This window comes from Patagioenas fasciata, chromosome Z (genome assembly GCF_037038585.1).
Source record: "Patagioenas fasciata isolate bPatFas1 chromosome Z, bPatFas1.hap1, whole genome shotgun sequence".
NCBI lineage: Eukaryota > Metazoa > Chordata > Aves > Columbiformes > Columbidae > Patagioenas > Patagioenas fasciata.
In genome coordinates, this window is record NC_092560.1 from 84,345,687 (window position 1) to 84,371,309 (window position 25,623).

At 44.4% G+C, this 25,623-nt stretch overlaps 1 protein-coding gene across 7 annotated transcripts in view; it reads right to left on the reverse strand.

The window, feature by feature from the left end:
* LOC136114956 (netrin receptor DCC-like) overlaps nt 1–25,623 on the reverse strand; it is a 333,036-nt gene that overhangs the window by 42,151 nt on the left and 265,262 nt on the right. For all 7 annotated transcript variants that reach the window (XM_071801760.1, XM_071801758.1, XM_071801759.1 and 4 more), the window contains 4 exons: nt 23,549–23,690; nt 20,946–21,056; nt 14,636–14,830; nt 1,768–1,863 (listed from right to left, as the gene is read on the reverse strand). In XM_071801760.1, coding sequence (XP_071657861.1) covers nt 1,768–1,863; nt 14,636–14,830; nt 20,946–21,056; nt 23,549–23,690 — 544 coding nt within the window. The remainder of the gene's footprint in view (nt 1–1,767; nt 1,864–14,635; nt 14,831–20,945; nt 21,057–23,548; nt 23,691–25,623) is intronic.

Sequence of the window (25,623 nt, forward strand, 5' to 3'; positions counted from 1 at the left end):
TGAATATGACTTGAGCTGGTATTTTAACCAATCCTGAATTCCTTTCTCCTTCTCCTCCCACACTGAAAACTCAAGTCCTGCTTGGAGAGGAGATTATGGAAAGAGCCTGGGTTTAGCAAAATAAATGGTCAGACTCCATCAATCAAGATAAATCAGCTTCCAAAACATGGTCCCACTGACCTGAGGAAGAGGGGAATGTCGCTAATCCACCAGCAGCTGAAAATAGGGCCCGAAATAATTCCTCTATTTCCCACCCAAGTTTCATTTGCTTTGATCTACGTGTGGACATCCGTCATTTGGAACTGCAGCCTCTTTGGAGTTGTTTTTGTGAATAACGCACGTTATACAACTTCAGTTTGGACACCGCAGCTGCATGAAGACACCAAACCCATAGTTTTTGGGGTTGTTTGGCGCCCAGCTTGGGGAACACAGTTCCTGTGCTTTGCTGCTTTGCTCAAAGGGTTCTTTTGAGATGTTTTTCCATGAAGCGGCTCCTTTCCGAGGCTGCGTCGCACGCGTCGGACGCTCCACGTATGGATGTTCCTCAGCAAGGCCAGAGAAGCACTGAGTTGATGGCCACCAACCAAACACAACCCAAGCCTGAATGACCTTTATCACACCTGGATATCTTGTTCTTTAGGAGAGATTGTACAGAAACATAAAATCAAACCCCGCAGGCGATTTTGAAATAGGATCGACACGGAACAAATAAACTTACAAACCAAAGTATATCCACATAAGACACGCTCAGCAAGAATGACCTCAGGAGACTCCAAACGAGAAGGAAGATCAATCACTTTGAGCCAGAAGCTCCCTGCCACTCACATCTAATATACCTACACCTAACGCAGCTCGTTACAGTTGCCCTTGATAGTGCAATTAATACTTTATTCCAAGATTTCTTATGGGAATACTTCACAAAAGCAGCTGGAGAAGAGCTGGTTTTCCCTTGCAGAGCCACCCAAGTGCCATTTGGTGCATTCGTTCCTGGCGTTCCACCCAAGCCAGCGCCAGCCATGGGTTTGCTCTCAGCGGCGCCGCTCGGAACACCATGGGTGAAACACCAGGGAAAAACCGTCACCAAATGATGGTGGCGCTCCAGAGGAAAACCATCATAATATATATATATACATCTTTCGCTTTGGTTTGCTCTTTTAACAGTCCCAGATGCACACGGGTGACTGCACAAAATGCAAATCATTCTGATTTTGTAGCTTTCTTAGCATCCCAGCGATGCAAAAAATAGAAGCGTCCTGCTCCGTTATTGCTGGGTAATCCCTTCTGTGAGCCTTATCCTGCCGGGAAAAGCTGAGCAGAATATTCCTTCACCTTTCGCAAGCCCTCTGCGTGCTTCTGTAAATGCGCATGATGACAGTGCGTTACTCGCTAATTCGTTTTAATTTGAACGGCTTTAAAAACGGAGGCAACGCCAATAATTTCATCGGGGCTTAATTCGGCAAAGCTATTCGCCATTATTCGGCCCCGATCTTTAAATATTTAAAGTGTTTGGGAGTCATGCTTCTCCCAAGGCAACCCGCGCCCAAGAGCAAGCACTTGTGAGCATCCTATTACATTGATCCAGCCAATATCTGCAAAGGGTAAATAATTCATTCCACCTGCTTAGTTAGAATAAAGTGGAGAAATGAAGCTGATTTATTCTAGCAGGGACCTGGAGGTTGCAGAGCGCTTGTGTTGCCTTGACCAAAGCTGTTTTGCTCGACGCAAAGGCTGATGGGAGCAGATAATGACCCAGCGTTGGCGACTCACCTGTCATGGACCTGGTGGTGGCGCTTTCGTAGAGCGGGACCCCTTCCCCCGCGTTGTTAAAGGCCTTCAGGGAGATCACGTAATGCGAACTCGGCTCTGCGGGAGGAAACAAAGAAGGCAAAACAAAGCACACGCTGGTAAAGTCAGATCTGGGATGCGGAATGGACGAGTGCTTTCCTGATAAAGAAGAAAAAGGAGAATGAAGTCCTTTCCTTTCCTTTCCTTTCCTTTCCTTTCCTTTCCTTTCCTTTCCTTTCCTTTCCTTTCCTTTCCTTTCCTTTCCTTTCCTTTCCTTTCCTTTCCTTTCCTCTCCTCTCCTCTCCTCTCCTCTCCTCTCCTCTCCTCTCCTCTCCTCTCCTCTCCTCTCCTCTCCTCTCCTCTCCTCTCCTCTCCTCTCCTCTCCTCTCCTCTCCTCTCCTCTCCTCTCCTCTCCTTCCCCTTTTCCCTTTTCCCTTTTCCCTTTTCTTTTCCTTCTTTTCTTTTCCTTTCCTTTCTTTTCTCTTTTCTTTTCTTTTCTTTTCTCTTTTCTTTTCTTTTCTTTTTTCTTTTCTTTTCTTTTTTCTTTTCCTTTCTTTTCTTTTTCCCTTCCCTTCCCTTCCCTTCCCTTCCCTTCCCTTCCCTTCCCTTCCCTTCCCTTCCCTTCCCTTCCCTTCCCTTCCCTTCCCTTCCCTTCCCTTCCCTTCCCCTCCCTTCCCTTCCCTTCCCTTCCCTTCCCTTCCCTTCCCTTCCCTTCCCTTCCCTTCCCTTCCCTTCCCTTCCCTTCCCTTCCCTTCCCTTCCCTTCCCTTCCCTTCCCTTCCCTTCCCTTCCCTTCCCTTCCCTTCCCTTCCCCTTCCCCTTCCCCTTCCCTTTCCCTTTCCCTTTCCTTTCGTTATCTCTCTCAGTCTCCTGGTGTTATCTTAGAATCCTGGAATCATTTTGCTTGGAAAAGACCCTCAGGATGGAGTCCAACTGTTCGCCCACCCCATGTCCCTGAGAACCTCGTCTCTATGTCTGCTCAACCCCTCCAGGGATGGTGACTCCAGCACTGCCCTGGGCCGCCTGTTCCAATGCCCCACAGCCCTTTAGATGAATAAATGTGTCCTAATAGCCAATTTAAACTTCCCCAGTGTGACCTGAGGCCGTTTCTTTGTGTCCCTGTCTCCCCTCAGCTCCTCTTCTCCAGCTGAACCCCTCAGGTCCCTCAGCCGCTCCCATCACACTTGTGCTCCAGCCCTTTCCACAGCTCCGTCCCCTTCTCTCAACTCGCTCCAGCTCCTCAATATCCTTCTTCATCCATAGTGAGCTCAAGTTCTCCACCGCTGGACCCAACGTTGTGCTCCTCCCGCCCCATCGCTGAGCTCCGAGGAGGCATCTGACCCCACACAGCCCGTCCCGAGGACACAACGCTGGGGACCACGTGGCAGGAGATGGTTGAGGGTCACCATGACGTGTTGCGTTGAGATCCTGCAGTTCCCAGCAGGGAATCGCAGATGTCCAACTCAGAAGGGTTTGGGTTGGAGGGACCTTCGAAGTTCACCCATGAGCAGGGACATCTTCACCAGCTCAGGTTGCTCAGAGCCCAATCCAGCCTGGCCTGGGATGTCTCCAGGGATGCTGAGCACAAAAACCTCCCTCCCTATGTTCTGGATATCGGAATTACCTCACTAACAGCCATTTTACCACCTTTTACCTCACGGGACCCACCTCCTCAAAGTTCCTTATGGAAAAACTACAAACGTTGCTATGTCTGGAGACATTTATTAACCTAATTTTGCCAAAGACCTGCTGCAAAATCACCTATTTCATCTCCGTTAACACCAAATCAGCTCGGCACGATTAATACTATCACAGTGCATTTGAAATGAGTAAAGAATGTTTAAGTGCTTAGCGTATATTGCTACTAAAACCCTTTACCCCCATGTATTTTATGGCCAGAAGAAACAGTGGCATTTGTTTAATATTCAGGTGCTTCTGTTCACAAAAGAGCTCAACTTCAAAAATCGCCAAATGACTGCCTGGTGCATTAATAACTCCCTGCGCTAAGTATTATACAGTTATTAATTCAGTCGGTACTCACCCTAATATCATTAGTCATAAGGAAATGGTTTTGTATTCGGAGAGACGTGGTATATATTTTCATATGATTTCCACTCTGTATTAGCAGACTGCTTTTAATTGCTAATTTAGCTAAGTGTTGTCACTCTCCGGATTCCACGTGAACATTTATTTATTGAGACACCAAGTCGGTACTTTGCCGAGAGTTTAATAATGTCACATTTGGTAGTTTCTGTAGTAAAGAAGGACATTTATATGCACAGCTTAGATCGGCTCCATTTCTTCTTTCTCCTGATGTCCCAGCTGTTTAGGGGTCTTGAATAACATCTGGTAGGGATGCAAAGGGTTAATACAGACCGTTCCCTTTGGAAATGCAGGAAAATACAACATAAAATGAACTTGGAGGGCTTTGAGATATAGGAGATATTTGCTACTTCCAGCAGGGAACTCGGTGACTCTATTGAAGAGGCCATTTAGAGATTGTAGAACAATTAATTCCATGTATTTAAGAAATAAAAGGTGAATCAGCCTCTAAAGGTTGGTAAATATCCCCACATATGGTCAAAGCACAGATGGCTGGACTTCATTTAGCTTAAATTTTAAATAACGAGACATTAGAAATGTCACCCTGAACACTGATTCCTTTTTAATGTAAAAGATCGCTCGAGAAAGCCGATTCTAGAAATTACCGTCAAAACCCCCAAAACCCCGTAGAACTGTCATCTCTAATCAAAATCCATCACGAATTCCCAACAATGAAGAAGCAAAAGGAGTGATTTACTATTCGGTTGATCGCGAAAAATCGACGCGTGGAAATTGATAAATTAGGTGGGGAAATGCGATACGTTCAAGGCAAGTTTAAAAATGGAGACTATATGGCGTATACTTCATTAAAAGTGCCCATAGAGCACAATATATAGTCCATCAAATGTTATAAATTGAACAGATTGATGGATGATTTATGTTCATAACGAGGCTGGGGAAGGTTACATTTGCAAAAATGAGCTATGATCAGGATGCGATCTGGAGCTTTCTGTTAAAACCAGGACAAATTCAGGTGGTTAATTAGAGCAAGAAATAATTGCTGGAGTCGCCTCTTCCATAAGAAGGGAAAGGGGAATTTGCCACGGAATCGCGTTTGAACACGGTGTTGAAGTTTGGCTTTGTCCAACCCAATGAAACAGTGGAAACATATGGATATTATCAGGAACAGAAGGGTCGTTAGCGCTCCGGGAAAAATGAACGCAAAGAAATGGGAGCTATAGAGATGATAATCCCAGAGTTGGTGGGGAACATGCTCTGGAAATCAAGTTGTGTTCTGTAGTTTGACTTCCAAAAGAAAAAGGGATGAGAAGTTCAGACTAAGCGTGAACACGGTTTCTCAACTAGCAGACGTTATTGGAGAGAAAACAACCAACAAATAGCAACTCGTTCAAGATATCGCAGTTATTTGCTTCTTTTAGAGGGTAAAATTGTGACGGCTCTAGGGCTGCTACACGTCTTTCGACAAACATTGAGCTTTCGTGTATAATTGAAATTCCTCTTTAAAATAGACACAGAAAATACCTGGAGGTGAACTCCGTTCCAAGGGAAACTCCTCGCCTTGAACCAAACCAAAAGTGAAGTTGCAATTTATTGAGATCTGATCCCTTTTGCTCTACTTGAGCATCATCAGATATCTATGAATACACTATCGTCACTTTTGCCTTTTTTCTTTCATTTTTCCCCCATTACTAAGTTGTTTTTAATTGTACGAATCTCCCTTTGGGATGGCAGAGACAGCAGTAAGGCGTCCATCCTTCCTTTCGACAACGGACACCAAGATCTCTTGTTGAAGAAGAGGATTTCGGACAATATCCCGCAGCAAAAGACCAGGGTGGAGATTGCACGGAGAGAAATTAATAGTGATTAAGGAATAATTAATATGAGGGTTGTCAAGCAAAGCGCTCAGAAGGTTCTCAGAAAGCTGCGGATGGTGGTGTCACCCATAGTCACCTGCAAAGCTCCAACAAGGACTTGGACCATACGGCTTGAGGCTTCTCTTCCGACCTACGTTATTCTGTGATAATTAACACCTGCTCACGCAAAATGGAGCAGAAAGGAGTGGAAACACAAATGGTGGATTTTGCTGTAAGCCAAGTCACTCCGGCTGAAAATGCCCTTTTGAAGGTCTTCAAGAGAACGACGTGCACGCCCCGCATGTCCCGCCATTGCCACCGGTGCTGAAAGACCCTCTGAAGGGTGAAAAACCCGTCGGTCGCAATTAGCTCGACAAGCAACTGGAGAACGACCTCGTTTACTCCCGTCTGGGTTTGCAGAAACATCACACCTGGTAATCGATAGCACCAGGACCAGCTCCTAGACCTGGTAACATCGGCTTATTAGAAGGAAAAACCAATCTATCGCTAGGACAAATGTCAAGCTGAAGTATAAACTCTGCAAACAAGGGGCATCGAATTGCGAGGAATCGAGAGAGAAAAGCGCTTCCCACCATCACAGCTGCTCCCCAGGAAAACTGGAACTGCCCCATATGCATTAAAGCCCAAAACGCGCTTTATGACAAACCTTTCAACCAGAAGTGCCACGACGAAGCCCAAAGCCTGCGGTGATCTGGTCTCCTCTGTGCAGAAATCACCATCATCCCCAAAATAACTACAAATATTCCACTAGAACACACTTCCACGGTGAAATTCTCCAAATGAGCATCTCCAACGCTGCCAGTTAGAGAAAAGCACTTTATTTTATTCCCTCTTGGCACTTTGTACATCAGCAAGCGGTTTCATTTAAGGGGTGGGTGAGAAGTTCCATGATGTTCTTGCATCGAACGCCATCAGGGAATTTGGAAAGGAGTCCTATCAGAAAGGCTAAAAATGGGAAATCAAGAGCTCATGATCACTTTCAATCAAACACAACAGAATTAGCATATATTTACATCTGGTAAACGACCTGTAGTAACAGAGAAGAGCTTTGTTCGATGAAGTTCAACTTATCAAATGCCGTAGAAGTCAGAAAGGCATCTTCCAAAGGACGGGCCCAATATCTTCGTGGTGAACGCGAAGCACAAACTGTAAGTTTTGGTAATTTGGCCTATTTTTTTCATGCTAAAAGGTTTCATCCAGTGTTTAAACAAAGTTGGGTAAATAATGTGGGTTTTAAGTATCAGGACTACTAGTATTTCCTCAAAATCAACTCCTTCTGTTTAGGATCCTGGAGAGTCTGCTTCACAGAGACGTGAGGGACAAGGGACAGAGAGGGGTCTGACGCATCTACATTTCAAATGAATACAACCTAACCTGGATTTCTGAATCCCATCTCACCATTGAATCTATTATGGTTGTTGAGGGCACGTCGCAGCTCTTTGGATGATCAACTCAGACTCTGGTTGTCTTCTGAATGCTTGGTGAGGCGGCAATACCCGAGGCTTTGCCTTGATTTACTGCGGCGCGGAGCTCCAACGACGGCCTTCAACCGTTGGACCTTCTTGACTTGGGTCCTTGGCAAGACATATCCCAGAGAACCATCTGAGAAGTCACCAGAGACCTACCCCAGAGCCATGGTGGCTTTGGGTGGGTGCGCCATGCAATGTAGGGAGGAGACAGAATCATTTGGTTGGAAGAGACCCTCAAGATCATGGAGCCCAACCATGGCATCAAACCACGTCCTTGAGAACCTCAAGGTTCAAGCCCTCCAGAGATGGTGGCTCCACCACTGGCCGGGGCAGCTTGTTCCAACGCCCGACAACCCTTTTCGGGAAGAAATTTTTGCCTAATATCCAATCTAAACCTCCCTCAGATCAACTTGAGGCCATTCAAGACATGACCCTGCAGTGAACCGGTGAAGGTCACGTCTTGCTGCAGCTGGTTGACAAAAGACGTGCCTCACCGTTCGGGGGGTGCCTTTATATTTATAGGTACTCAAGCTGATTGTGGAAACATTTCACTTCGAAAACACAAGGGAAAGTGTTTAACAGACCAAAGAGAATTTATAATGAGAACCCGTTAAGTGCTTTTAGTTTAATGCAGTCCAGGAGATGAACAGCAAATCCATATTTAGTTGTTTTTAAGATGTCATCTCCTCATATATCACGGCCGCGTGCTGATTTCTCTCGTGAGCTGTGTCCTGCGTGCATTATATTATAACAAAGCGTGCAGGGCTTGTTTTTGCTAAGCAAAGGCTGTCACTTGAGCCTGCTTAGAACCAGGTCTGGTCTCCTGCGGAGATGTGAACCTTTACAACTCCCGCCGTGCGTCGCAAGCTCAGTGCACGTCGTGTCGGCCGGGAGGCGAAACCACCGCCGAAAGAATCCCCGTGCGCATCACAGACGTTCGTTATTGATGTTCCCAACGCAGCCAAACTCCGGAAAGAGGCAACGAGCGCAGCAGAAAATGAAGTGTAAGACATATGGACGAATGAATAAAAAATGAAGAGATGTGACTCGAGATGCCTCCCGATATGGGGGGGAAAGGTCATTAATGCACCGGGAGGGTTGAGATGTGTGTGGGCGATGTTTTTCCAGGCACAAAAAATAACAATGAAAGCTGCACCATGAGCGGAGGTCGCGTTTTCCTTTGCAAAAGGAAGCCTTTCATCCAAGTAAATGCACATCCATAAACCCAGGTCACTTGGCTGTTCTGATCTCCCCGGCGCCCGCGACTGAGATATCAGGAAGACTCATATCCATCCTCATCCCTGAAAAATAAGCCTTGATAAAAAGCTTCATTTCTTTTTTCTTGATGAATGAATAGAAAGAAATCAAATATTCTTGGCTAGCTGTATTATTTATATTCTAATTTGGGATTAAGAGTTATTCTTAGGCATTCTGTTCCTTACCAACAAAGGAGATGAATATTCAGCTCTTTCCTTCCATCTGTTGTCAACATTTTAACTGTTTAGCTGGTTTTTGAGGCACCAACAAACTCAAATGTCTTATATAGAGTCGGAGTGAAGCGTACGAGCGGATTTCTACACGCAGGCTAAAATTCATTATAATACACAGAAACTCTTATAATCCAGCCGCTATCTGATTCGGGGAGTTAGGCAAGTTCTGTTGGTAATGGAAACAGCACGTGGATCGCAAGCTGACCCTTTGCTTGGGAGCAATTTCTCCATCATCTTCAAGCACAACCGAGTTGGGGGGGAAATGAAGGAAAATTGTTGCATGAAGTATTAGCAGAAATAGCAGATGCGTTAAACGAGTCGCTTTTCAAAGGCAAGAAGGAAAATGAACGGTCCCTGGAGTCTCCAAGTGCCTTTACTTGTGAGTGTTGTGCTTTAATGTGATCTACGAGATGCATCAAATTTAACAGATTTTTGTTTGATTTTCGCTGCTCCATTTTGTATTAAAGATGCAAAGGGAAGAAAACAACCCAAAACTACATTAAAAAGCTTTTTTTGTTCCCTTTCATGTCTTTGTTATAATCCACAACTGTCATCCGCAGAGATTAAAGCAAATGAAGAAGCTTCTTCCTCTCCCTTCGCAATAAAACAAAATGCTTTTTCGCCTCAGCTACGCGCCGGGGTCAAATTTAATCTGATCCGCAGTTAAGATGAAGGGGGACTTGATGGAAGCCTTCGTGTGGATGTTTGTTAAAACGTAAATTCAGATCTAAAGGCTTTATCTTCAGTTCTTTTTAAGTTTTATTCCTTGAATATGGCAGGGATCTGCCATACAGAGCCCCTTGCATCAGTCCATATAGAGCCCCCTGCATCAGTCTATATAGAGCCCTCTGCATCACTCCATATAGACCCTCCAGCATTACAAAATGACTTACCGGTGTGAGTTATTAACACCTGCTTATTATTCATACGGTAGCTCTAATTCTCCAAACTACTAATTAAGCAGCAACGCTTCCCATCCATTAGATTTTCTCTTCGGAGCCCAAGTTGTGCGGAGCTTCAGGCTCTGGAGGAGGAGAGGGAGTCACTTTGAAAAGTCTTTGCTGGATTTTGCTGCATATTTCGCTTTCATCGCTAGGCCGGGAGGATCAAAGGTTCACGTTAAAAAGAGACATGAAAATAAAGGTTTCAAGCCGCGCGGCCCGGCTTCCCAATCAAAGCCTTTCGACGAATTCCTGCGCGCTTGGGGGGACCAATGGGGTTTTTTCTTTAGGTCACGTAAAGGCAACTCTACTTAAAAACCCTTTAGAAAGCGGCACCTTGTTCGTGTGTTCTCACATATGTAAGGGGAGGGGAAGGGATGTGCTTGGAAGACGAAAGCCCGGAATTCGCTACGGCCTTCCCATCATATTTAGCTTTGAAATAGCTGTAAAATAGTCATTTTTATGCACATTTTCTCTTGGGTATTTTAAAGATGGAAGCATGACGATGGTTGCCAGAGGAATCACCTTCCCTGCTCAGCTGAAAACTGAGCCTCAGGTTTTCAAATGTGCATCTTAACTGGTCATGGTCTGGGCCTACATAGGCCCAGTCTACTCTTAGTCCAGTAAGTTGTTAAAATATCCCAGAATGAGTTCTTAAAACACCCCAAAATGACATCGTAATGTTGTTAACCTACTGGAACACGCTACAATAAACTTCCCCTGCTTTATTTTCTAACACATTAGCGAAAAACACAGCGTCACGATCTACTCCAAGATCCACGCAAATCCCTACAGTTCCTGTGGCATTTCGGGTATTCTGAGGTTTATGTCTGTAGAACCAGTAAAAGGAGATCTCCTTGACACGCTTCTTGCCTTTTCTCTTCAACTTGTATTTAACGAGTGAGCTTAAACACAAAGATGAGCCCAGCTCATTACCGTGCTTAACGCCTTCTGGCTCGGATCAGGCCAGAAATCGCTATTTCTAAATCAGAATCGGTACTTGCGAACTCTCCACTATCGCTAAACCCACCGTTAATCAACCGATAAGCCTGCAATTTACAATCACAAGCGAAGAACTTTAAAAAGATATTAAAAAATAAAGCAGAAAATGAAGCGGCTCACTAGCAGTGGGTCTACTTGGTCGAATTACTCGGTCAAGTACCAATTTTGCTGTCATGGATGAGAGCAGGGGATGCTCGCTGCTGAAATTTATGAGACTGACACCAAATCCCTTTCATATACTGCAGAAAGAAAATACAGCAAATGCTTCACTGCCAAAGCTGAAGTCTCTGGATATTCTTATATTCTTCTGTACCTGTGGAGAGTGTCTCTGGGGCAATAGGACCACTCAGTCAGGAGCAAATCACTCTATTTAACTCATTCTACAGGACAAGTGTTACCTCTATACAGCTGTATTCAAGATGATCATCACGCAGAATCAAGTTCTCCATCACTATTATGAAAGAGTGAGTGCTTTTCTTCACGTTTTTCAAGTGATTTATTCAGCGCGCGACTCAGCCAAGGGTTGTAACAGCTCGAGCGCGGCCTGATTCAGCTATTTCCAAAGCTTTGCTTGGAGGAAATAATCAATTAAAGACCATAATGTGATGCATATTGGCATTATGCTGGCGTTATTAAGGGAAGGAATGGGTGACCCGCTAGAGGAGATCGTCCATCGCTTCCACGCCTTGGACTTTCAAGCAGAGTTTTTAGGATTACAAAGGTGCACTGAAGTGTCTAATAGGATTTGAAAAGCATCTTTGATATCTGACTTCCACCCAAAATCGCTAAGGACGAAGCAGTCTTCCTCGATCGTTAGCAGCGGATCGAAGGCGCAAAGATGCTTGGAATCCCGTCGTTGGCTCTAGAATGGAGAATCCTGGTGCGTAACAAGGCAATGGCACAGCTAAGTTGCAACTGGGGACATTGACCAAGGTAAATGGGAACAAAAGATCAGAGGATGGAGATATTAATGAGCTGGACTATCCTTACTCTTGTTTTATCCTGCTTGACGGATTAGAGAAGGAACACGGGCTGATACGGCTCGAACTCAGGTGACTCGGTTGAACAGCTGAAGTTGGGTAGAACAAATAAATAGTCTCGATTATAGGTCAGAGTATTTATCCTTATTTCCATCCTATCGCAAAGGTTTCGCCACCAAACACTGACATACCATGACCATCTTCTCTAAGATAAGCAGATGAGAAGATAAACTAGAGAAGATAAATAGTCCCGAGCTTAAAGCTTGAGCTACGTTTTGTTTCAGACTCTTCCTCAACTTTGCTTTATGACACTAGGAAGCTATTGAAGCTTAAAGGATAGAATTTAGCCTAAAAATACAAATCACAACGAATTACAAATTACCCAAACCACCCCTATCCGTAGGGTGTGCGCATAGGTGGCCAACCATGACCTATGGATGCGTGAAGAAGTTAGGGAAGGAGCGATAAAACCCACACAGATCTCAAAATTAGGAACTGCAGCCTTAAATATTGAACGAGTTGGAATAATTCCGTCGTGTTCTGTTGTGCAATACGGAGCTGTTTCTAATAAAGTGGGTGAATAACGTAGGAAGCGTTGGTAATTGTTCTAATTTTTTAAAAGCTTTCTCCAGGCCCTTGGTCACATCCCTCCGAGGTTCATTTTCTGGGGATATTTAAATGATGGGAGTTAATTAGTACAATTATGTACGGAAGCTGAGTTTCCACATGCGAATTGTACATTTTGAATATCCGCAATCAAGCTAAAAAACGTACAATGAAAAGATACTTTTCATTGGGATAGTTCATAACTTCGATGAAACCTCAGTCTGTTGGAGGACGTTCGAGACAAACCAACCCTGATTTCTGTGTCCACATTGTTTGCAAGCAAATATTTGATGTGGTCACAACAGTTTCTTGCCATTTTTTTGGATGTCTGAGTGTTACTTTGGTAATTAATTAGTGAAACACCCTTTTAAGCCACAGAAATAGCTCTACAAGATTTTATATCCGCAAGTTGTTCCCAGTGTATCTTCCAGCTATAAGAGGTTTTATGAGCAAATATATTCACCGGTCATTGAATACTTGAAGGGAGACAAACATTAAAGCTTCACAAAGCCCAAGACATTTCTCCAGTTGTTAATCAAGACACTTTTAGTGAGAGGCGACCACTTGGAACTCTATAAAATTGACCTTTTGGGCATCTCTGTAGCTTTTGCTAAGATACATCTGCCCATATAATTTTCTTTTCTAGTACTTCGGGGTCAACAGTGGCCAAAGACTCAACTGAAAACTCATTAAAGATATGAAACACCTTAAAATAGGCTTGGGAGGATTTAAATCCCTTTTGGAATGAAAAATAGAAACGCTTGGCATTTAATCCTGACCATTAGTTATTAGGCGCACACATTCGTTAGGAAGAGCTTTTATCTTTATATTCCACAAGATTTCTTGCCTGGTCCAGTCAGACATTTTGCATAATAACTTCACACTTGCGCTAAACATTATCAAATCTGCTTTTTTCCATCGAACACACTGAATATTTGGGAAAGTTTACGCTGGCTCTTGGCAATAACTCCATCATAAAATAGGTATCTGGACGTAGCGAAGCTGTTTGATGGAATCACAGTAAAACCAGTTTATTCCACTCCCCAGGTTTCCCCAAGGAAAGAGCAAAAAGGTTGGATGTAATAATCACAATAAGGTTGGACATCATCAGTAATAATAAGGTTGGACGACGCAGTTTCAGGTGCTATAAAACACCAATTCCAAAGCAAAGTGTCCCCAGATATTTTCAGTCCCATAGAATTGAGACAACGGGTCTACCTGCGCACCCCTAATGCACCAGGTGAATGCATCTCCCTGTAATATCGGATCGTTCGCAGATAACTTACCTGGAATAAAAGCGGGAAAGAAGAAACGACGAGGAAACCATTAAACTTCCGCACTTTCTTTACAGTTGGAACTGGTTTCCCAGCACCATGCGAATGCTCCATCACCATGGGAAGCATCCAGGTCCCTGTGTCCCCTGTTGAGGATTTCGATGAAGCGTCGCAGAGAGCGCGCCGTGAATAATGAATAACGAATAACCACCTCTCTTGGCGCCATTTTGATGGAGCCAAATAGGATTTGCCATTAAATTCCAACCTGGGTAATAACACCTTTAGGTCCAACTCTCTGCGCAAGTGGGAGTCGGGATTAGGAGGACGTGACTTAATAAGACGGATGAATAAAATGAGCATTCGATCAAAGAGATTTGATGTATTGGTATGCAGAGTTATAATGAATAACGAATAACCACCTCTCTTGGTGCCATTTTGACGGAGCCAAATAGGATTTGCCATTAAATTCCAACCTGGGTAATAACACCTTTAGGTCCAACTCTCTGCGCAAGTGGGAGTCGGGATTACGAGGACGTGACTTAATAAGACGGATGAATAAAATGAGCATTCGATCAAAGAGATTTGATGTATTGGAGAGCATGCAGAGTTATAATGAATAACGAATAACCACCTCTCTTGGCGCCATTTTGATGGAGCCAAATAGGATTTGCCATTAAATTCCAACCTGGGTAATAACACCTTTAGGTCCAACCCTCTGCGCAAGTGGGAGTCGGGATTAGGAGGACGTGACTTAATAAGATGGATGAATAAAATGAGCATTCGATCAAAGAGATTTGATGTATTGGAGAGTATGCAGAGTTATAATGAATAACGAATAACCACCTCTCTTGGCGCCATTTTGATGGAGCCAAATAGGATTTGCCGTTGAATTCCAACCTGGGGAATAACACCTTTAGGTCCAGCTCTCTGCACAAGTGGGAGTCAGGATTAGGAGGACGTGACTTAATAAGACGGATGAATAAAATGAGCATTTGATCAAAGAGATTTGACGCATTGGAGAGTAATAAATGTAAATGGAATGTAGGACCAGCCTAAGCAAGCGACATATAGCCTGAAAACAAACCTACGAAAGCAGCATCATCTTGGAGGAACCTTTTTGTGGAATGAAATGAAGGAAAGCAACCACTCACCCAAGTTTTCAATGGAATAATAGCGCTGTTTGCTGTCCACCCGCACGGTCTCGGCGTAGGGGCTGCCCACGCCGTAGCCGATGATGTACCCGCGGACGACGATGTTGGGGTTGAGCGGCGGCGTCCAACTCATGACGATGCTCGTGGTCAAGGGCCTGACGTGAAGAGAACTCGGCTGGTCAGGAACCTGAGATTCTGGGATTCGAAGAAATGAGAGAAAAGCATCAATGAATATTCCACTCCACGGCTGTGTTTAGATTCAAGGTTTTGACCAAAAAAACCCCATAGCTACATGCAGAGCTACATGCAATTTCATTGCCGAGCAACATCCGAGAGCGCCGATGTTCTGATTTACACAGAACATCTGGCGTTTGCCACTTTGAGCATAAGGGGACCAGAAAGATTACAAATGATGCAGGAAAATGAAAGATGACCTGCAAGAGGATTTTCAATAGAACAACTTTTCCATTCCCTGCTCTATTTACAAGTTCACCAGGATCCTGACACTTTGTGTTTGTAGATTATTTAACAAGATTTGACTATTTTTTGAGATGTACTACTATATTCTAGCAATAATCTGTCTCTTTCACGACGAGCGAATGTTAACTCTTGCTTTGAAGCTGCTTTAAGTCAATGCACCAACATCTCGCAAATGAAATGATGGAATGACGTCTTTTATTTACGGCTATTCCCGGGCTAAATTCATTACTTTAAGTAGTAATTAATCACTCGCAGGCTGTTTGCCTTCTCCCAGCCTAATTCTTCTGTGAAGGTTAGAGGAGTAAATGCCTTTTGTTTGAGTTTACCCAATAACTACCATATCACAAGTCTCTCCAGAGGAGCCACATAGTAACTTGTCTTTTTGAGAGCAGAAAGAGACAAATCACTATTTTTCCCCAATAAAAAGGCTTGCAATATAATAGCGGAAAGCTTAGAAGGAAGCCAACAAGGACAGGGCAAAGCCAATAATAATAGAAAATGATGTAAACTCCAACAAAAGACACTTCACAGTTGTGAAGCATTCCCACTGTAAACCTTGGAAAAGGTAATAAAAAAGCAGAATTAACACGTGTCCTTGGGATTTTATGTTTTCTTACCAATGCATTAAAGTACTTTGAAAAGCTGTTGCGCCTTTGGGGAAATCGCATTAGTACCTTACCCATCTGAAACACCCAGCAAATTTATACATTTCAACGGCTTAAAAGTTCAACGGCTTAGAAGTTTCAACCTCTTAAAGTTTCAACCTCTTAAAATTTCAACCTCTTAAAATTTCAACCTCTTGAAGTTTCAACCTCTTAAAGTTTCAACGTCTTGAAGTTTCAACCTCTTAAAGTTTCAACGTCTTAAAGGTTCAGCCTCTTAAAATTTCAACGTCTTAAAATTTCAACGTCTTAAAGGTTCAGTCTCTTAAAATTTCAACGTCTTAAAATTTCAACCTCTTAAAGTTTCAAGGTCTTAAAGTTTCAGCCTCTTAAAATTTCAACGTCTTAAAGTTTCAACATCTTAAAGTTTCAACCTCTTAAAGTTTCAACCTCTTAAAATTTCAACGTCTTAAAGTTTCAACCTCTTGAAGTTTCAATGTCTTAAAAGTTCAACCTCTTAAAGTCCAACCTCTTAAAATTTCAACGTCTTAAAGTTTAAACGTCTTAAAATTTCAACGTCTTAAAGTTTCAACGTCTTAAAGTTTCAACGTCTTAAAGTTTCAACGCCTTAAAGTTTCATCCTCTTAAAGTTTCATCCTCTTAAAATTTCAACCTCTTAAAGTCTCAACCTCTTGAAGTCCAACCTCTTAAAATTTCAACGTCTTAAAGTTTCATCCTCTTAAAATTTCAACCTCTTAGAGTTTCAACGTCTTAGAATTTCAACCTCTTAAAGTTTCATCCTCTTAAAATTTCAACCTCTTGAAGTTTCAACGTCTTAAAATTTCAACGTCTTAAAGTTTCAACGTCTTAAAGTTTCACCCTCTTAAAGTTTCACCCTCTTAAAAGTTCACCCTCTTAAAAGTTCAACATCTTATAAGTTCAACCTCTTAAAATTGCGAAGCACGGGTCTGGTTTTAAAAAATCAAAGCAAACTCACTGCAAAGTCGCTGGTCACAAAAAGAAGAACCAGGTTAAGTTGCCATTGCCCCCCAACTCCACTCCCAAACTTTGATTTAATGGAGAAGTTAAAGTTACTTGGGCTGCTTGAAAAACAAACGACAGAAGCATTTCTTACAAGCCCTGCAGATCAAAAGCACAATTTAACGCCTCGAAATGAGAAGCCAGATAACGTAGCAACACCGCGATTCCCCCAACATCCTCAACGTAGCGATTCCCAGATTGGAGCATCCAAAAGAACCAATTTGCCTTCAAATAATAATTGTTCCATCTGACACAACACAGGGATTTCAATGCACTACAGACACCTCCGAGCAGCCGTTTGGGTTCAAACTACTATATTAATTTCATGTTCTTTATTTCAAACACAGATTTACGCACCACGGAGCAAAATGAGGACTTCTTGTTTGGAAAAGCAAAAGGCACTTGAACTTCTTGGACCCTGGTTGTGAATTAAGTCGCTAAAATGAAGCTGGAGTGAATATTTTTGAAGTGTTTTTTTGAGTATTAAAGTTTCATAAATGCAGAGCTGTTTTTAATGTTTTTTAATTCAACTTTGTATGTATATAAAGCAGTTTTAATTACATTTTAAGTAGCTTTATATATTCCCAAGAACTGAAATATGAAGGTCTGTGTCACTGCATGGTGGGACATCTCCTGAGATAGTCCATGGAAGTTGAAGGTCTATGTCACTGCATGGTGGGACATCTGAGATGCTCCATGGAAGCTGAAGGTCTATGTCACTGCATGGTGGGACATCTCCTAGGATGCTCCATGGATGCTGAAGGTCTACGTCACTGCATGGTGGGACATCTGAGATGCTCCATGGATGCTGAAGGTCTACATCACTGCATGGTGGGACATCTGAGATGCTCCATGGAAGATGAAGGTCTATGTCACTGCATGGTGGGACATCTGGCATGCTCCATGGAAGATGAAGGTCTACGTTACTGCGCGGTGGGACATCTCCTGAGACGTCCCATGGAACCTTAAGGTCCATGTCACTGCATGGTGGGACATCTCCTGAGACGTCCCATGAAACCTTAAGGTCCGTGTCACTGCATGGTGGGACATCTGAGATGCTCCATGGAAGTTGAAGGTCTGTGTCAGTCTAGTGGGACATCCGAGATGCTCCATGGAAGCTGAAGGTCTGTGTCACTGCATGGTGGGACATCTGAGATGCTCCATGGAAGTTGAAGGTCTGTGTCAGTCTGGTGGGACATCCGAGATGCTCCATGGAAGCTGACGGTCTATGTCACTGCATGGTGGGACATCTGAGATGCTCCATGGAAGCTGAAGGTCTGTGTCACTGCATGGTGGGACATCTGAGATGCTCCATGGAAGCTGAAGGTCTGTGTCACTGTATAGTGGGACGTCTCCTCCTGGGACACATCTGCTCACACGTGCCCAAGTCCTTCGCTGTGTATCTACATGATGGTTTGAGACGCACGTCTTCGATCCAGGGAACGCCACACTTAGAGCTACTCAAAGGTCTCCAATTCCACGGTCAAGCTTGAAAATGCTTCACATCTGGGTCGCTTGCGCAATTTCCTCAGACATTCAAAGATGCACGTCTTACATAGGGTCGTTTTTATTCATGCCATTTTCTTCACCTATTCCCCCAACCGCTTTTCAGTCTCCATTACAATATAATAACAGTTGAGCTTGTCGAGCTCATTTAGAGCTGAAGCTGAATTGTATCGCTATCTACCACGTGTAACAGCTTCCATCTGCTCCGTGCAGCAATCAGAAACGCGCATCCCAAACCCATTTTCCTAGAAGACACGGAGTTGATCAGAGATTCTCTTGCATCCTCGCTCAAGCTATTTAAACCAGACCCTTCGGGGAAAGCGCCGCTTTCAATTCCTATGTTTTTGTGGGTTTTTTTTGTTTTTAAAGTGTAAAATTTGAGGCTCAAAATAAATCTTTCAAACCTTTTGAGATGCCTGTAAACGCACGCGGGTTTTCCAGGGTTCCAGAAGCAGCCGTGTTTGGATTTCTAATCGCTTTAACAAAACACACTAATTAAAATGGAGATCCGTTGGGAGGTGACGCTGTTCGCCGGGATACTGTTCGTCTTCGTGTTGCCGATGCCTTCCAGTGAAAGCAAATAAACCGCGTTATCCACAGCAGCAGGGAGAGAATTGCTGGTACCAGCTTGTTTTCCAGCTCCGACGCTTGCAAGGCTCCGCAGAATCACAGAATGGACTGGGTTGGAAAAGAGCTCAGAGATCATCCAGTCCAACCCTTGGGCCAACTCCAGTCCATTGACCAGATCATGGCAATAAGTGCCATGGCCAATCTCAGCTTAAAAACCTCCAGGCCGGTGAGTCCAGCACCTCCCTGGGCAGCCATTCCAATGCCTGACCACTCTCTCTGTGAAGAATTTCCAGTCTAATTTTCTAATCTCCAGCCTAAATTTCCCTTGGCAGAGTTGAAGTCCATGCCCCCTTGTCCTATTGCTGAGTGTATAGAAGAGCCCAATCCCCCCTGGCTAGAACTGCCCTTCAGGTGGTTCTAGAGAGTGCTGAGCTCACCTCTAAGCCTCCTCTGCTCCAGACTGAACAAGCCCAGCTCCCTCAGCCTCTCCCCATAGGGCTTGTGCTCAAGTCCTTTCCCCAGTCTTGTTGCTCTTCTCTGGACCCGCTCCAGCACTTCAATCTCTTTCCTGAGCTGAGGGGCCCAGAACTGAACACAACACTCCAGGTGTGGCCTCCCCAATGCAGAGCACAGGGGAAGGATCACTGCCCTTGTCCTGCTGACCACGCTGCTTTGGATACAGGACAGGACCCCATTGGCCTTCTTGGCCACCTGGGCACACTGGTGGCTCCTGTTGAGCTTCCTGTCCATGAGTCCCCCCAGGTCCCTTTCTGCCTGGCTGCTCTCCAGCCACTCTGTGCCAGCCTGGAGCGCTGCAGAGGGTTCTTGTGGCCAAAGTGCAGGACCCGTCACTTGGCCTTGGTGAACTTCAGCCCATTGGAATCCAGATCCCTGTGCAGAGCCCTCCTGCCTTCCAGCAGCTCCACACTCCCTCCCAACTTGGTGTCATCAAAGAAGTCCAGTAATAAATAGATTTTCCCGCAGGGTTTATCAAGGTATTTGTATTTAGTGAGTAACACGCTGCATTCCCAGCATCAGCCTGAAGGCTGCAAACGCAAATGCACGTCAATACAAACCACGAGCAAAACGGCTTTGCTTGGATTTATTTGCATGCACCTACTCCCACCTGCGAATATTTGATTAATGTCTTTGCATGCAAACACGTGTTTGGGCACCAAGGCTTCAAAGGAAGGCGGCGTGCACAAAATGCAAATCAAAATGGGCTCGATCGCCGCGCTTTCTTCTTTTTAATGTGTTTCCTGTGCAAATTTACACCTTCGCAACATCGTTTTGCAAACTGCTGTCTAGCCCGAGCGTAATTAAAGCCATCTCATCATGCACGGCGGCGTGTTGCGATCCGCCGCGTCCGGAAGCGTCGCCGCTCTGCAAAACCAGGTGCCGCTTCCATCGTTCTCTGTGCGGCCGCTCCCAGGAAATTGCATTTGGACGCAGGGAAAGGCAGAAATTCCTCTTCTTCAATTTGCAAGGGTGGATTTTTGAGATCGTAAGGAAATCCGGCCGGGCAGAAGAAAGGCAACATCAAGTACCACGCTGCATTGAAACGGATGATTTATTTATTCTTTCATCCGCTTTGCCTTTGATCCTTTTGAGGTGACGGAGTTTGCTTTAAAAATCAGCAATTTTCATCAGTTGCCTTTCATTTGCTCTTCATCCCCTCTCCACCGCCTATTTGCTGCTTCTGGATTGTCTCTAGTTTTGCCGCGACTTCCATCTGTCGGGCCCTTTGTTCCGTTTGATTTGCACTCTGCTTAATTGTTTTTCGGCCGATTTTTTTCATTACTCTCCTTTTACTCCTCTGCTACTTCAAATATTCCGCTCATTTTATCCAATCCTTTTCATTTCAGTGTTTTTCTTCCCTGATTTACGCCCCCCCCCGCTTTCCAGGTATCTGCATCGCATCAATTATCCAGCTGCATCGCCAACACCTGCAAATAAAGGTCGGGAAATCTGACCCATTGGAATATTTGCTTTGCGGTTTGTTAGGCATCATTTCCATTGTTTCGTTGATTGATTACATTTCTCATTTATGATATTACAATGTTATTGCAAATGGCCGTGATGCTTTTTTTTGGTGAAAAAGATGCATTTACCGTCGAGATCGTTCTCGGGCGTCTCCGCCGTGTACCAGTCCGAGGAGGGTCCGGTCCCATTCACCGTCATTGCCGCCACTTGGAAACTGTATTGACTTCCTTTCTCAAGCCCTGTTGGACAAAAGAAAGGCAAATAAATATTATATAGAAAGAAAAACATCAACGACAATCCTGGAGTTTGCATCAAATGAAACACCGAGTTGTTGTGGCTAAAGCGCAGGACCCAGCACTTGGCCTTGTTGAGCTTCATCCCATTGGAATGGCCATTGGATTTGCCACAACTCGCTAATGCATATAGATAAAATACACACATAATTAATGAAAGAGCACACAGGTCAGGAAAAAACCCAGCAAGTCTTACCAATATTATGAAATAAGCACGGATTCAGAAATCAGGCGTTTCCCGCTGTGGCCGAAGCCATCGGAAAACAATTACGTTCGGAACGTGCCGCAGGATTTCAAGCCCCCGAGGTGGGGATATAAATTTAGCTTTACGCTCTAGTCTATACTGACCACCATATAATAATGTTTCGTTTAATTGCAAACATTCTCCGGAGAAAAACGGTCATAATTAAAACGAGCGGCGGAACGTTGAGCTGAGATGGAAACCCACTCGAAAATTGATAGCGGCTATTTAGAAACCTGCGTTGTACCTCTAAATTCCTTCGCTATTGCAGATGTTCTTATTATCCCGTAAAGCACCTGCCGACCGGAGAGAATTGCAGAAAAGAGCCTACATGTTAATATTTAAAATGTCCATTTAGAGCAGCCTCATAGCTCGGTCTCCAGCAAGCACAACGCACAGAATAATAACGACACTTGGATATTTGTCTTAATTGCCTTCAAAACCATGTTTTCCAAAGCTTTGTTAAAAAATAGGAAGAAAAAAGGGATTTTGGGTTGTGTGGAGGTGAGATGGGGACGTGCAGCCACTGTCCCACCACCCTGCAGCTCTTCAAGCCCCAAATAATTCATGTTTAAGAAGGAATTTGCTCAAGATGTTGGCATCTACCACAATAGAGGTTCATCTGCTCTGCTGCCATGGGACGGGATCCACAGGGATGGAGCTACGGAGGACTTGGACTCAACTCAAACCCCTGAGCGGGTTCCATCATGATTTCTGCTTTACCTGCCAAAAAATGGGTCCTTTCCAACTTGTTTAAAGTGCTTAACGTGCTCATTTCCCCCCGAACGTCTTTGCTTCTTGCGCAAGTTGTGTGTATTAGTTACGTAGCCTTCACAGGAAGGGACTTCTTGTCCACAGGGACTTGGGTCAAGATGCTACATGAGATGATCAAGCTGGTATTTAAGGTCTTCTTCAGAAAAACATTCTACTTTTGCTTTTCTTTCATTTTGATCGAAAATCCTGCTTTTCCCGCCCCAAACACTAAACGCTATTGATTATCCTGAAATATACAACTCAGAATCACACAGAGAATCCCAGAATGTCAGGAGTTGGAAGGGCCCTGGAAAGCTCATCCAGTGCAATCCCCCCATGGAGCAGGAACACCCAGCTGAGGTTCCACAGGAAGGTGTCCAGGCGGGTTTGAATGTCTGCGGAGAAGGAGACTCCACAACCTCCCTGGGCAGCCTGGGCCAGGCTCTGACACCCTCACCCCAAACAAGTTTCTTCTCATATTCAAGTGGAACCTCTTGTGTTCCAGTTTGTACCCATTACCCCTTGTCCTATCATTGGTTGTCACCGAGAAGAGCCTGGCTCCATCCTCCTGACACTGCCCCTTTCCATATTGATCCCCATGAATGAGTCACCCCTCAGTCTCCTCTTGTCCAACTCCAGAGCCCCAGCTCCCTCAGCCTTTCCTCACCCGGGAGATGCTCCACTCCCTTCAGCATCTTGGTGGCTGCGCTGGACTCTCTGCAGCAGTTCCCTGTCCTTCTGGAACTGAGGGGCCACAACTGGACACAAGATTCCAGGTGTGGTCTCCCCAGGGCAGAGCAGAGGGGCAGGAGAACCTCTCTGACCTACTGACCACCCCCTTCTAACCCACCCCAGGTACCATTGGCCTTCCTGGCCACAAGGGCCCAGTGCTGGCTCATGCTCACCCTGCTGGCCCCAGGACCCCCAGCTCCCTTTTCACTGCTCTCCAACAGCTCATTCCCCAACTTACACTGGAACCTGGGGTTGTTCCTACCCAGATTTAAGACTCTACACTTGCCCTTGTTCTATTTCATTAAATGATAACCACCTGGCTGCTTTCACCCATAGCAATTCTAGTTTTGCTATGATCTAGCGTTGGGCTTTTTATTCCGCGAGGCGACGTTTTCCGCGGAAAATCTTGGCAAAGAAACGGGAAATTACTATTTTGGCACCTACGAGAAATGTTGACCGAATGCTCTAAAAAAATACATTACCTGGACTGAAAAAAACGCAGTTTCAAGTTCATTAATGATAAAGTGAGGGAGACAAACATATGTTAAAAGCATTAAGGAAAAAACTGGTTTAAAAAAACCCTACCATAAAGACCATCTTTGTACAACACAATAAATGCTACCTGCGAGCAAAGAAATCAATGTTCCCTTCAACTGAAAAGTATATTTTATTCCCAAAGCATTTAATTAATCAAAACCACGCGAACACTGACCTGTGAACAAGTACCAGAGGTTGTTTGGCTCCAGTGTTTCAATCTCACCCCTGCGGGTCGTCTTTCGATGTCGGATTTTATAGCCCGTAATAAATCCATTTTGAGTACCTGGTGGTGGAGGCAACCAGCTGACTTTGATGCTCTGGAAAAGAAGAGATATTATTGTTGGGTTTGATTTGTTCACAATGAAATGATAGAAATAAAGCTATTATTTTTTTCTAAGAATAAAGTCGCCTCATTTTGACCGTAGGATACAAATAACTCGAGTAGTTCTAACTATTTTGTGTCAGACGTTCATGGACAACGTCAAGAGAGACAAAGCTCTTGGGGATAAACTTCTTGCCGATCCCAACATGTGGGAGACCTTTTGTTGAGCTGTTTCTCAGGGCAGTGACACAATTAACCAAAACCAATCACTTAATTGCTTCCCAATGTTGCTTTGCTAGATTGTAGGAGGGATCTTATCTCAACCTAACGGCCCGAACTGAAATTGTCCCTTCTTGGTGGCTCCCGACAAGGTTGGACATCCATCTCTACCACCTCTATCCTTGGAGAAAGGTCTGAAGGACTCCTGTCCAAGTCCATGGACACAGAATTCCATTTACTGTTGGTCTCCCAGCCACTCAAGTGTTGTAAGGATTTATAGTGATCTTGCTACACTGAATTTCTAACCCTTGTTTCCTCGCTCTCCATCCTGCGTGGAGATGGCGACACCGCCACCACCACCGTTCCTCGGCCGAGAGAAGCCAGCACCTCTTTCCGTTGTCTATCCGTCAGTCGCTTATCACAAAGGGAAAAATCCTTCGCTTCTTCAGGAGCCTTTTGTGAGGGATGGGATCAAGTGGCTTTAGGAAATCCACGCCAACGCTATCAACGGGATCTCCTTGCCCGTGTGCTCAACGATTCCTTCAAAGGGCTTTAATAGACACGTGGAGCGGGACTTTCCTCCACAAAAGCTGTATTGATCCCGTCTCGTCGTATCGTGTCCGTCCATCTGTCTGTTCATTCTGCTCTTTATTATTTGTCTGGGAAAAGCCACCAGCTTTACTGGGCTGGACTGATAAGAGAGCTGATATTGTACAGCAGCATTTCGCTGCTAAAACAATCTGGACCACATCACAGTGGATAGTTTTTGACCAAATACAATTTATTACCGTTATTGAATTGCTTAGGCCCTGCATAAATACGTTATAGCACATATCAAATTAATTATTGCAATAGAAAAAAATCCATTTTGCACATATACTGCTCGGTGATTTATTGTTACAATCTATCATACATTTCAAAATCAATACTTTGGGTTTTCATTCCTGAGTGAAATAACGCTGAGTTTTTTGCACTGGGGCAGAACAACCCTCATTTATCAAACCGGAAAGCGATTGTTTTCAAAACAGATCGGGGCCATTTGCATATGGAAATTGCCTACATATAGAATGTTTATGGGAGAACACAAGCACCCAGAGAGCGGCTTTACAACGTATTTCTGTTGTCGCTCTACAGGTAACTCATTGATATCGGGACCCTCCCAACTCTTCCCATCTCCAACGCTCCTGTTGTGGGGACCTCGGCATCTGCAAATATTCCAGCCCTTTGACCTCCCCATTTCCCAAGTAGAGAAGAAAACAGAGCATTTAGTGATTTGCTCACAGAAGGGGAGGAAAGAACAACTCCATCTTTCCCCTGCGCCTTCCCAAGAGCAATGAGAAAAACTCCTCTGAAATCCCAGTTGGCCCCATCCTGCGTCACCGGCCTAAAATGAGGATGGAAAGGTGAAAACAGGAGCCCATAAAATTATTCACCCTTGAATCTTGGAGTATAGCTTGAGAGGTTGGAGATAAGAAACGTTTATATATGGATGATGATCCTTGTGGGTCCCTCTCAACTCAGGACATTCTACTATTCTATGAACTTTTACCTGACGGTGTCGCTTATGGCAAATTTAGAACTGAATCACCTGATAGAAACCATGGTGATACTTAAAAGAAATCCCATCATTTGGAAGACCTTCTCATGACCTGGACTTTTGAGTGCATCTTTGGCTGGTCCACCATCGTTTCCAAACCACGGGCTCCGTT